The 13,906-nt window shown below is 41.3% G+C and overlaps 1 protein-coding gene across 2 annotated transcripts in view; it reads right to left on the bottom strand.

Moving 5' to 3' along the window:
• atrnl1b (attractin-like 1b) overlaps positions 1 to 13,906 on the bottom strand; it is an 88,348-nt gene that overhangs the window by 23,378 nt on the left and 51,064 nt on the right. For both annotated transcript variants that reach the window (XM_079757465.1, XM_079757466.1), the window contains exons 22-26: positions 12,944 to 13,038; positions 12,658 to 12,736; positions 10,833 to 10,990; positions 6,605 to 6,666; positions 2,490 to 2,568 (exon numbers count right to left, since the gene is read on the bottom strand). In XM_079757465.1, coding sequence (XP_079613591.1) covers positions 2,490 to 2,568; positions 6,605 to 6,666; positions 10,833 to 10,990; positions 12,658 to 12,736; positions 12,944 to 13,038 — 473 coding nt within the window. The remainder of the gene's footprint in view (positions 1 to 2,489; positions 2,569 to 6,604; positions 6,667 to 10,832; positions 10,991 to 12,657; positions 12,737 to 12,943; positions 13,039 to 13,906) is intronic.

Below are 13,906 nucleotides of genomic sequence, written 5' to 3'. Positions count from 1 at the left end.
GGAATCACGCTATGGGTACAAAATTAGAATAATATTTTAAACAGCGCATCTGATAAGGTCATTATATTGACATACCTGGTTATTTAATGTACTATTACAATTGTGGACCTCGTATGTCAATACCTTTAAGTTAATATATTTTAAAATCATAATTGATTTTGATGACAAAAACCGGGGAATGGTGATTTTCCTTTATTCTATTACCTCTCAAACCCTACAGTAGATAACTATTGTTCGCCCTGTCATGGTTGAATGTGCGACAGAATCACCTGAAATACATAAGGCCACAGTAAGTGAACGTGTTTGTAGCAATTGAGTGACGCACAGCCTCTCCATGTGGAAGTGGAGGGATCAATTGGAGAGTTAAAGCTAGGGTTATGGGATGAATCAAGTGGATAGTTAAAAACAGGGATAGGGATGGATGGGCTCCCAGTTACAATCTGCCCCAATCCTGATTGTAGTCTACGCTGGTGTTTTGCATTCATTTTCACTTATTTTTCCATCTTATTATCCTCATTCCTTCCAAGTGCCAATCATATTTTTCATATTCAGTTTTATAACACACATGCAACACATTGCCACACATTGCAGATAACGCATAAGCAGACGTCACGGCAAAATGTTTATATTAAAGATTGCTCTGAAAAGGGTGCAGGATAGTTTAGTGGGTTAAGGCGTTATATTCCCCAGACGAAATGGGGCTTGAAGAAACTTTAAAAAGTCAGTGGCCAGCTTAAGGCAGTTTACCTGCAGGCGTCGCCGAGCGAGATACCTCACCCCTTCCTGCTCCTGAATGATGTAAGAAAGGAAACTTATTGTAAGCTGCTTTGGATGAAAGCACCTGCAGAATGACACAATAGCCTTGGTGAATGGCGTATCAGTTTCAAGGGTTTTATCCACTAACGTCAATCTCACATTAATTAATTTGATTGATTCAATTGACCAAAACCAAGGGAGGGTTTTTAAGAAATTAGGGTTTCCTGTGTAATGACTTTAATTCACTCGAGGGCTTGATTCCATTCTCTGATGAAGAAAATCGGACTGAGCAATTTACGGATGACGATTACTAGGAATCTGAATAACAGTGACGTGATGAGGCAAGCTCTTTGCATGAACAGTACCAAACGATAAAGTAATATTTATAGCTCTTCAAAACCAGATGAAGACAGTAGAGTAGTAAAGTAGTGGAAGCTTATTGCTATAAAAGTCATCTGCAATAGTTGGCAATGCGGTTGTTCCACAAAGTCACATCTTCAGAAAAGGATCTCCAATTTGTCCAAACAACAGCGTGGTTGACTACCAGCGTGGATTCAGACACTCTCCACACGGCACACACACTACCATTACTCAGAACGCAAGTTGAGAAAATTTCCTGTCTTCACAAATAACGTGTGGCTAGTACAATGCAGCCATATTGCGCGAGAATCTCATGAATACTAAGTCTCTCCAAAAGAAAGCTCAGACAACAGCTACAGAGCTCAATTCCAATTTCCTCTCCCCCACGTCCTACGAGGCAGATCTCGCATCCGTACTTTAGAGCAGGCGAATGACGAGAATCGACAAGCAGGCAAACACACACTGGAATGCTGGTCTTAGGCTGGCCATGCAAGACAAACACCAGAGGCTCGCTTACAGAGGCAGCCTCACTAACACTCATTTTGCTTTGTTGTTAAGATGAGTAAGTCGAATGTGGAGTTTATGAATATGCTTTCATCCAAAAAAGTGAAGTGCAACCACCAGAAGGGAAACCCACAATCAGCTATCAGAGTTTGGCACCTAAATGCCAGAATGCTTTTTACCTGCTGAGGAACAAAGACAAATTACAGAAGATAGGAAAATGAAATTAAAAAAAAACAGGACCTCCATATCTTGCGTTCATGTGGGCTGTGTGTTTCTGTGTGTCTGTATAGGAGGGGTTCAATCATCTTTAGCTCCAGAAGATAAGTACGGGCACGCTATCTTGGTACCTCTTCAGCAAAAGTTCTTCAATAAACGAGCAACCAGTCGTTGTTATGATTATTATAATAATTATTGTGAGAAAGCACCAAGAATGCAGCTTGGAATGTGAGTGACATCATGCGAAGCCTCCTATTGAATACAGTGTGGACATAATGTGAGGGTGAACAGGAGGAAAGACCCCTCCTATGTATTCCTTCTCGAGGTTGTGTTCTTTGGGTCTGAGCGAGTGGTTCCCTTGACCCTGATCAGGATCTAGAGCAGCGCTCTGAGACTTTAGCTGGACAAATAGTTTACCATCAAGACCTTTTATGGACCACCTTATATGCAGACGGTAAAAATCATAAACCGGTTCCTTCGATTATCTATACGAGTTATCTTTAATGGTAACTAATAAGTTTCCCACAGACCCAGTGGGGGATCCACCACCAGTGGTCCAGTGGACCTGTCTGACTGGTCTAAGGTGGGCAGAGGACTGTGATGAAGGGCTTGATAAAGGAAGTGAAGCATAGTGAGGAGGGTTAGAGACCAACCTCTCTTCGTCTCGACGCCCAGCAGGTCTGCTTGATCTTCCACACCACAGCCGCCACCAGCAGCAGAGACAGGAAGCAACTGGGGATTGAACCAAAGGAAAAGAATACTGTAAGTTGAGGATAAATTGGCATCATGGCAGACCAACAAACACACACGCCTTCAAGTGCTATATTAGTATTTCTTTTTTTTCTTTTTCCAAATACAAAACAAAAGACAGCAACAACGATAGAAATACAGTACATAACGATGGAACAAATAGTTGGTCACCTATTCATTCACACAGATTTTTCACTGGTTGATATGTATGTTATTTCACTGCAGAGCAAATCACATCTTATGACGACACACAATTTTTCACAGTACCTCAAGCAATTTTCAGTCTTTAGATTTGGTGTGAAGGTAAATCTCTCCATACATTGAGGGTAAGTAATGATATTAGTATTTCTTGTCCGGTTTATTAACTGGTAACACAAGCCTTATGGACCAGCCGAACATGAGGTTGGTGTTTACCAGTAATGGCGCATGTCGGACAACCTGAGGCCGTAGTTCTTAATAGTCACACATAAGCACACTATCTGGATGCTTTGTCGGATCATTAAAAGTACACTGATTAAAAATGTATATTTATACAATACTAAAATACATTTAATATTTGACCATATTACCACTAAACAGCCCAGCAGATAAATGTAAAAAAGATCAGAACTTCTTTGATAAATGTGACAGTTAAAATCAATATGCAAGATGTTCATCAGTATATTGACTGTTATGGGAATATTCTTTAGCAATTGCAATGCTGTATTCATGCTTTACACAGGGCCCTGAAATGTTCCTTTAAATCAGTGATATCCTCCTAGGTTAGCATTTTTACAATCTGTTTTTGATTTAACTGGTGGAACTCGATAAGAGCAACTGTTCCAATAACTAGGGACTTGAGCACAACTGGTGAAAATCCTAAAGATAACTTATTTTGTTGCATTCTGCGTGTATTCTTCCACTAGAGTTAAACAGGCCCATTAATACCCCAGTACACAATGTGCGTCTGTCAGGTGACAGTTGTGACAGTACAATCAAGAAAAAAATTAAACCAGTTCAAACAAACAGGCAAATTTGCAGAAACCAACAGCCATTTTCCCATCGTCCATCTCCTTTTAAACCGTATCTCAAATCATGTACAGGAACCCCCGCAGTGTGATCTGACAACTCTGTCATCTTTGGGTAGATCGGGTTCTGTGTTATGCTAGCCCGTACTCCGCTAGCGATAGCACTCCCCAGCTGTTAGGGACAGCCGCTGGGCAACGTACCGGTTCCGTCCGGTTTGGATTTGTTACCGCGACTGCTCTGTTGTTCTGTACATATTAATTTTAGTGTTGCTTCTGTTGTCTGCATGTTATATGGTGCATAGGTGCATGTTCTGTATATATATTGTTAAATAATAGTTTTTTTCTTGTGTTTTATATTGTAGGTTCTGTTTGTGTTCATTGTAGATTAGCTTTTCTGCTTTTTTCTGCTAGCTTTTCTGATAGTTCAGTTTATATGTACTATATCCACTGTAACTTATAGTTTATTAGTTGTGTTCAGTTGACAGCAGGTTTTCAGTTTCTATTTATTATGATTGTGTAGGTTGTTGAGATTATGTTGAACACTAAGAAGGCAAATAAAGAAAATTTCAGAAATATACTAAATTCATGAAGAATCTCCAACAAAAGTCCAACAAAAGGGAAAGAGAACGTTAAGGGGAATATATTATATTAATTATATAGAATAAACTTGGACAGGGTAATATGGTTGGTATGGAATGGTTTAAAAAATATGCAACTCTAATGCTTTTTAAAGAATTGAACAAATGGTTTGTGCAGATTAGGCAATATAAAAGGGAATGTTTTTATTTGATTGTATTTTATTTCTGAAAAAGAAATTCCCTGGTGAAGTATTCTCTGCTTATCTAAATGCACTGTAGCAATGCCTGCATAGGCTGGTGCATTGTGTGTGTGTGTGTGTGTGTGTGTGTGTGTGTGTGTGTGGGGGGGGGGGGGGGGGGGGTGCGCGCGCATGTGCGCGTGCGTGCGTGCGTGTGTACAGTTAAAGTATTAATGTCTTTTGTCTAAAATCAGAAGGGATGGGGTTTCCACTAAGGTTCTGTCCCAGTACTGTGTATAGTCACCGGTACCTTGCATTCATGAATCAGTACTGTGCCTTCTGTCGCTCGTACCACAGTATACTATAATACAGTTGTAATGCTAAAATGACTGCAGTCAAATATGCAGCCTGGCTTAACTCGTGCCGAGATGTGTTGATACTAATAGCAGTTATTTGCATCGGGAAATGAAAAACGTTTCTTTCCCCGCGTCGCAGCAAGGCTCTGGGAGGGAGATCTATACAGATGGGCGGTGATTTGACCACGGCTACCGGGTTGAGCCCGTAGAAAATAAGAGACTGCAGGAGATGGATGTCTGCTGCAGGCAAGGCCTGTCATTTAACACCGATAGTTAGGAGGTTATTCCTGCAGGCTACGGGAGCGTTTGGACACAACACGCCTTTAAAAACACACACACAGACACACACACGAGATTATGCCAACTGCTCGGTGCACATTTGCACAAAATAATGTTGCTGCATATTTCCCTGGCCAGTTTTGTTTGGGTCAGACAGGATATCTGATCTTCGCGGCATTGAGTTTCTGCAACACCATGATCCTTATGAAGGAATTCAATCTGATATTTGATGAGCCACATATAATGTAAAATAAAATACCTTAAAAAGTTGCATTCTTTCTAGATTCTGTGAAAACGTATTAGACACGCCAGCGGGTAATGAACTAACCATGTCATCTTTAAATGCAATTTGCCACCCCTGCGAGTGGGAATCCCCATCAGGATGCGGGGGATGGGCTCCCTTATCCCCCCTTTCCTCAAGGGAAGATTAGCCATCCCAGGGTGGACTCCTGCATATCTGCTGCATCGCTCGAATAAACTTTCCCTCCACTCTTAAAATCCAGGTGGGATCGTAAAAAACCCTATCGAGGTACATCTGGTTGAATAATCTCACTGGGCTCTTTCTTGCCGTGGATCAGAGGATAAGCAGAGTATTGTCCCGGGCAGGGGACGATACGGCTCGCTAAAACACGACCTGAGAGCAATTTAACTTCAGCAGGGAAGGTATTGGCAAAGTTCTGCAGGGTTTGACAAAGTATGGTGTGCACTGCTACATGCAGATTGAGAAAACCCTGACAAGTTATCAATCGATGGGAGCCAATCGATCAAATAGTACAATTGAAAATCTGTTCAAGAGGCAAGAGTATCATTTACATAAAATGTTTTATAATGCGGGATGTTTGTAAAACCTTTCTTTGATTTAAAACTATAGTAACATCATAAGATCTGTCAACATCAACGCGTAAACGCTTACCGATAATCAGAAAAGCTGAATGCACAAGAAAAATTGCAAAACATTAAATGTTTAGATCTCCTCCATTTACTTTGAACCCAGGTTGACCAACCCGAAGTGCATTAGGTTAATTTCCAGGTGTTAAGGGCTTCCATCGAAAACATTGTAAGCAGCTAGATAGGCATCCAGGGGATGCCTTGCACATTGCCATACAAACAACTTACAAAATAATGATCAGGGTGCAAGAAATACAGCCTGATCTCCTAAATGGGCAGACTTTGTTTTAAAAAGTTTCCACAGGTATTTTTAACCGGTCAAAGTTTATGTTGATTTGATGAACTGGTTGTTGTGGGGTAACATAATAAATTATGAATCTCTCATTTATCGAAAGGGAGTTTTCACTTTGTTCCTTCAAAGTATGTGGTCTATTAGCGATTCTGTTTTGATAAATATGCCTAATTACTTACCTAACTCTTGTTTCCTTTAATCAGTTTGTCATGCATGTGATGTCAGTTGGCATCATTCGCATGGTAAACATCTGCCCTTGCAATGACATCTATATTTGCGTCAGTTTCATACAGGTGGCCATAAACGTTTTCGTGAAGTACTCTACAAACATATTGAAGCCAAGAGCATGTATGACAATACTGCTTCAGCTCTAGTTCTCGTGTTGATTGGACCTACTGCAATTAAAAACACATTGACTATTAAAGAAGGTCATGCTTACCTGAAAAACGTGACAAAGAACTGAACCAGGTCCATTATGCTGTTGTGCTGGGAGAAGGCAATCTAGGGAAGGGAGAAAAATACACAGAAATTAGAACGGGTGAATAATAATGGAGATGGCTTGAGGCCAGACATATATATCCATGCAAAGTCAAACATAAGACAAATGTAATTGCGGTAAATGGTCAACGCAGATGTTGTTATGCATAATTAATATATAAAAATAAATAATATAAGGAAACTTAAAGGAGCTGTAGGTAATACATGTCATAGCAATTTGTCAGCTATTAGAGAGTGAAATGCTAAATATCCGTTTTGAGTTGACTGAGATGCCTCTGAGACAGTTTCTGTTTCAGACCACTCCCGGCTCATTTCTGATCAATCAGGGCATCTCCTCTGTGATTGATTCAGGGGAATCCATCTTTTTAATCACAGGTGCATGAACGGAAGCCTTCGCAATGGCAGACAAACAGGAACAGGGTCTTTTCTTTTGGATGTCTATTTTCTAAATCTTGCCCTCCTCTTCTGTGTTTTCGAACTGTCTCTTTACAACTCACAAATCATACTCACAGCAGCTTTAATACGTTAAAACACGTTTGCATTGCCAAAACAGCACACAGTAGACAACAAACCAATTATAAAAACACTTTTCAGCTGCTATAAAATTAATAATAGAAAGTCTGGCATCCGTCAACTGCCTCTTAAAAGGTAAACGAGCATCATCACATTTTAGTGGTTATGAAAGTTAGTATCAATGTTAATGGAAACCTTTCAAATTTGACAATACTTTTCAGAAGGTTTGGTCAAAGTCATGAAGGTAATGTATGTGTAATGTAAAGTTGTATGGTACCTGAATGAGAAAAAGTAAAAAGGTCTCTGTCTGTCTGTCTGTCTATGTGTGTGTGCATGAGAGAGAGCGAGAGAAAGAGAGCGAGCGAGACAGAGAGATGTTGGAGATGATAGGCAAAGGGCGAGCACTGAGCTTCACCCCCAGCCTGCTCTTTCATGGTGCGTTCAGCCTGCACTCCGCAGGGCTCGGCTGCCCACTGAGAGGGTTTACACGGAGCCCCAGTCAAGACGGGCCGAGCTACCGCTGAGCGTCAATCAACCTGCCAAAAGGTCATCCGCCGAACCTCCGGAAGGAAATCTCCCAGTGTAAAAGCTTCTGCCGGCGCCGAATTACCCCCTAGCCGATACTGTTAAAGTATCGCGGAACAAAGAGGAACCTTGTGGCAATATCGTCCGCTAATGATAAAATAATTTAAGATCTTAATGATTGTATTAAAAAACAAAGAGCAATGAAACAGAAAGCTAAGCAGAACCTCCACTGGAAGCATCAGCCTCATAAAGACATAATGCACAGCCGGAAGCATTAACAAGCACAGCGATGGATCTAATGCAATTCATATAAATGGATAACGTTAACTAATTATGACTTAAATAGATTATTAGATGATAAACATTCATTCAACATTGGGATTTGTGAATTGCTTCAAAACAATGAATGAATCTTGCCATGATGACTGTAGAAAATGAATATTATTTTGTAATAATTTTTATTTGAAGAGCCAGTGAAACCGCGGTTTCAACTAGAATTAAAAAACTATGAGATTAAAAAAAAGTGATTTGGGTTGAGAGTTTTAGGAAAGAGGGGTGCTTCAAACGTTGAGCCGAAACCGCACCAGAGTTTGCGCTGTCTACAACCCAAGCCAACTTTGGGACACTTTTTCAGTACTGTTGTTGTGTATGAGCGTTATAATGAGGATGTCTATGAATTCGACACTTTAGGGTTAAACTAGGTGTCCTGGAAGCCTAACCCTCAATCGGACCTGGACATTAAATAAATCGCTGCTCAGATGGAGCTTCACCATCCACACACACACTTCTAGTTTGAGTGCCTGAATAACCTTGTCATGCCTTGTCGTGACTTCACGAAAAGAAAGCCATCTGCACTCACAGCAGAGCGGAACGTATTATTTTGGCAAAAACTGCAAAAACATAGGATTTACCCCTTATTTTTCTTAATGTGGGATTTATTTCAGTAAAAGTGATAGATATTTTACTATGTAGCCAATTGAATAAGAACAAAGTATCACGTACGAAAAAAAGAAAGAAAAATATTTTTTGTTGGGTTCACTGGCTCTTTAAGCTTATGACTCCCAGTCGAAGGTTTGTAGCTTTGTTCCCCTATGTCCCTAACCCCCTCCCGCTGTTCTTTAGTAATAAAGTCATTTTACGTAGTTTTGGATGAAAACATCTGCTGAATAGTAAACCAAATATTTAAATAGTAGTCAACCATTTGCGACGAAGACAGGCTGGTCCCCATCCCGACCCCCTCCACGTACCCAAACCCCCCCACGCCCTTTTGACCTGGTAGGGACGACCTTGGCCGGTTCTCCGTCGGTCATTACGGTCAGAATTAGAAGGCGCTGAACTGCGGTGCGATGCTCAGTGACATCGCTAACTTGATTCAGGGGCACAAACGACTCTCTGAACCCATGTAATGACTGGCTAAATGCTTTGTGATGGGGGCAACTCCTTTTCTCTACTTAATAGAGGGGAGGGTGAAATGTACAAATAAGGCTTATTCTATTTCATCACTTAGCTTTGTCCTCTGTGCAGAGTCTTTGAATAGACCTCTTCAGCCAGGTTTTGGACCGCATCGACGAATTTGTGACGTCAAAGACCACCGAGTGACGTTTTTAAACTACCTGAAAACTTTGTTTTTGTGTTCTTTTGACTAATTGTGTGTCATCTCGTGTCGTGGCGACATGGTGTCCAAACGATTAGCCAGTAGCATGCCACAACACGTCGGCTTCAGGCTTTTGTTTGTGTTTGTTTGGTTTCCATTTGCGCCGACACAGTTCACTCGCCGCTCCCCCCACCGCCCTATCCGACTCCAGATCTTTCATTTAGGGAGCGAGCCCTTTACAAGCGAGAGAGGCTGTTGGGATCATCCGGGCTATAGTGCTCATTCTGCCTTATCTTGGTGGGGATCGGGGGCTCTCTGCGCTCATGTCATAAAACCGGAGTGGGGCGTTTAGACACACCTGATCCCTCCGCCGTCGCCATCTGATTGAACAATTCAGCCCGGCCAGCAGTAAATGAGTGACTGTCGGGACGGCCAAATTTAATTGTAAACTATTAGCGCGCCTCCGCAGATGGACTGACCCCGGAGATATTACTCTGGCGTACGGCGGACTCCACCGTCAGAGGGATCGATACAGTAGGGAGTGGCCCCCCACCGCTCGCTTAGAAGATATTGTGCTTGATCTGCAGACGACAACGCTTTGCTCTCCGGCAGACATAAAATAAGACAGATTGCCATTCCATGTATTAAACATGGCCCCTGGTTCAATCAGGGGCTGTTTAGATTAAGCCGTGTGTTTGTTATGCATCAGCAGAGGCAGACACTTTTTTTTCATTTTTTGCGCCTTTGGAATGCAGATTGATTTCAGTGGATGTATAAATGTAACTTTTAAAGGATTTCTGTTTGCATATCAGAGTAAGTATTATTGGCTGTCTTTAACCGCTTTTAATCCTATTGACTTAATGTCTATCCAATAAAGGGAACTTATTCAATGTATAACCCTGAAGACATTGAAAGAGTGTGTGCACATGGGGCAGATGTAGGCTTAACCAGACGACAATGGGAAAGGACCAGAGAGGAAAGCGCTTAAATCCCATCGCATTTCATTGTATTCCCTCCCCCCCGCGGCTATATAGGAGACCATGCGCTTTTTATGTTTACAGATTCAGCAATTTTCTGATAGCATCTGTGGGTGTTACTGGCGCATTGTGGAGAGCACGAGAAAGATATTGTTCTGATCTGGGCCCTGTTGTTCATCCCACCAATGTTCATACACACAGTTTGCTTACTTCTACATTTAGACAGAGGAGGGATGTGTGCAAAAGTAACATGAATCTCTGTGGAATCACAGGAGACATGAATCTTTACATCCGTGGTGTTTGTTTAGCTACTGATTTAATATGTATTGGATATCTCCCTAGAATTGTGAAAGGTGTAATTTCACACACAGCAATTGTCAATTACTTTTGGAAGAAATGTAAAGCGACTGAACTTCTATGTTCACCCAACCGGAATAAAGCAACAAAATAATCTTGCTATGTTTCCCAGTTGTATTTCCTCTTTTAACCAGACAAGAAGTTCCAAGTAGATGCTCGGTTTCCTTTCACTTTTTAGTTGAGTTCAGAGGTCAATCATGTACCTGGATCTTGATTGGCCAGGAGAAGTTGCTGACGTAGACGTAGAAGGTGATGTTGGGATTGGTCCGGAAGGTGTACTTCTCACATGAAAAGCTTTCCCGGAACTCCTTGATGTTGTTCTTCGACACGATGTGGACCTCCTCCCCTGATATGGTCCCGGCTAGGAAGAGATTATTGATATTATTATTATTAATCATTTTTACCACCACCACCACTACTATTATTATTATTATTATTATTATGAGGTTAGGTTGTTTTACATTCTGACATTTCTAGGGCAAAAATAGAATCCATAAGGAAGCCATTGATTGATTTCTGATGGCCAATATTTCTCATCGAATATGGTGGCGGTATTTTTGATCATCTAATGGGGGACAAAACATTTTTTACATGATGTTATGCTAGGATTCCCAACCATTGTGTTAACTAACAATGTCAACGATTCAGATTTATCTTTTTAGCATTTATCGCCATTCATCCAGATCGGATTTGAGGGTATATATTTCCATATTCCATGAATACTAAATGGAATATAAATGGATACATAATTAGGTTTGGTTTAAATGTCTATGGCTATGGATGAGTTTATGTCTCTGTGTCTTTCTGAGAACAACCAGACTAAGTTTAGCCCAAACAAATGAAAACCCTCTCAAACCGAAGCATCTAATTTGTTCCGAAGTGTGATACTTTAATACTTAATACACTCACACTCTTAATCGTCTTCTCGGAGGCTAAAACCCCCAAAACACAGAAAGCACTCGGCGCCATTTAAACGTCTTTTGGCCCGTCACTCAAAAATGTTTTCAGGCCATTTCTTATTTTCCCCCTCTGAGACGGCGACAGCCCCCCCGACATCAACATTCAGACCGAAGCTCTGAAACAAAAGAGCTCCAAATGACAGCTCGAGTGTGTCTATGGGAAAACGTTTATCTTAATTGAAATCACTCCCCCGACCGACGACCCACTCCCCGCCCGCCCCCCCTGCCAGCCCCCATCTAGCCGGGCTTCACGCACTTGTCGATTGTACAAAAATGACAAAAAATGAAAAAGGAATAAATAAATAAAAGCCAACAAACGGTACAGACGACGTGGAGAAAAAGGTTGAGGCAGCGGAGGGTGCGAGACGGAGGTTAACCTGTGTTTGTGGCGGGAAAATGTCAACATTGTGTACGGTGTGTGTGGGGGGAGGGGGGGGTCTTGGTGTTGTGGGGGGAAGGGGGGGGGGGGGACAGTTTTGAGGGAAAAGAAGAGAACTGTGAGATAAATCGTCGTGGCCTGACAGCTGCAATGTCCTTGGGCGTGGCACACTTGAGACTGCAAATCTATGCTGGCAGCAGGGTGCATGTTCCGCTTATGACACTAGGCTAAGGTCAGGACACCACACTACGCATGAACATCACACTATGCTAGGATGCTACGCTAGAACACTAGGCTAGCAGCAATACGCTAAGGATATTAGCCTACACTAGACACTACACAATGCTAGGACGTTAAGCAAGGACACTGCGCTAGCAGCACGTAGCTTACGACACCAATGTATGCTAACAACGCTACACTAAGGGCACTACGCTAAGGAAACAAAATGAAGAAGCTTATACTAAGGACACTACGCTCAGGACACTAGGCTCAGGACACCAGGCTTTACTAATGATGCTATGCTAAGACATTCGAGCTATGGACACTAAGCTAAGGAGACTAAACATTACAGAGGACACTCACGGACGACATTACATTATTCTCAGGCCACTAAGGACACTACACAAAGGACACTACAAAAAGGACTCGCTACTAAGAAGAACGATCAGAAGGTTGATGGTGGCAAGTTACCTGTGGATCCCACAGACCAGGTGATGTTGAGGTTGAAGTTGTTGGAGGCGTTGATTGACATGTCCAGGTTTTTGTTGGCCTACAGAACAAGGACACATACATGCACATGTATTGTTCAAGTCAAAGTAGACGCATTCATGTCAAGTTTTAGTTAAATTTGAAAGAAAAATTAACGCTTTCAACATGTCTCAAAGCGGACATCATGATTTAAATTCGAAACAAACTGAAAAAACGGTTGGATTCAACAAAGTGTTGACCCATGAGATGGGGCCTCCGTCTGGGCTACCTGCTCAGGGGAAGCCATGAAGTTGATGGCGGTGTAGTGATGGTCGTCTTCTTGGATGAGACTGAAGGTGAACTGATAGTCGATCAACAGGTTGTCTGTACCACAGAGAAAACAGATACAGAAATACATGTTTAAAAATAGGTTTAGTATAATTCAGTTTCTCCAATGGGGGTACGAGTACTATTGGGGGTACTTTGAAGGGGGCATTTGGGGAAAATTATAAATAAATATTAGTTTTGATATTGGTTATGAACAATTGTTGATTAATTGAACCATCAATACAATAAATAAAAACAGAATATTAACATAAGTTAAATGTTTCCAATCATTGACAAAATCCTAAGTGAAGCACAAGCCCATGTTTTTCACTAAACTAAGTATTATCACCACCCATTTAATGTACCTTATAAACAAATGCATGTACATTTTTTTACTTTTGTGCTCATGGAGGGAGAAATGCTGTTCATGATATTTCACTTGGCTGAAATATCATGAAGGTACATTAGGCTAAATGATTTGAAAACAACCGAGATGGTTGAACCTCAATAAACGCCGTCAACAAGTACATGAACCATCCTAATGTCTTTAGTGGAGAACTGAACCATGCACCATGAGGAGTAAACCATGTGCGTCTCTGTTTGTGTGTTACGACATCCTATGCTTGTTTCTGGGATCAGAACCTCTTGTAGCAAACCCATTGTGACCCAATGTCATTGTGCTCTGGCTTTGGTGGCCCTCAGCATAACATGTAAAATAATAAATAAAAAACTCACTTTTGACAAAGGTGGTGTTGTGAATAAATAAATACATAGCTTGCTTTGGATAAGGTGATGTTGTGAACAAATAAATAAATAAATAACTCGCTTTGGACAAAGGCGGTGTTGTGAATAAAAAACAAAAAAAACTCACTTCGGACAAAGGTGGTGTTGTGAATAAATAAATAAATAACTCACTTTGGACAAA

This window comes from Pollachius pollachius, assembly GCF_949987615.1.
Source record: "Pollachius pollachius genome assembly, chromosome: 19".
NCBI classification, from domain to species: domain Eukaryota; kingdom Metazoa; phylum Chordata; class Actinopteri; order Gadiformes; family Gadidae; genus Pollachius; species Pollachius pollachius.
This window is presented reverse-complemented; position numbering and strand designations above follow the sequence as displayed.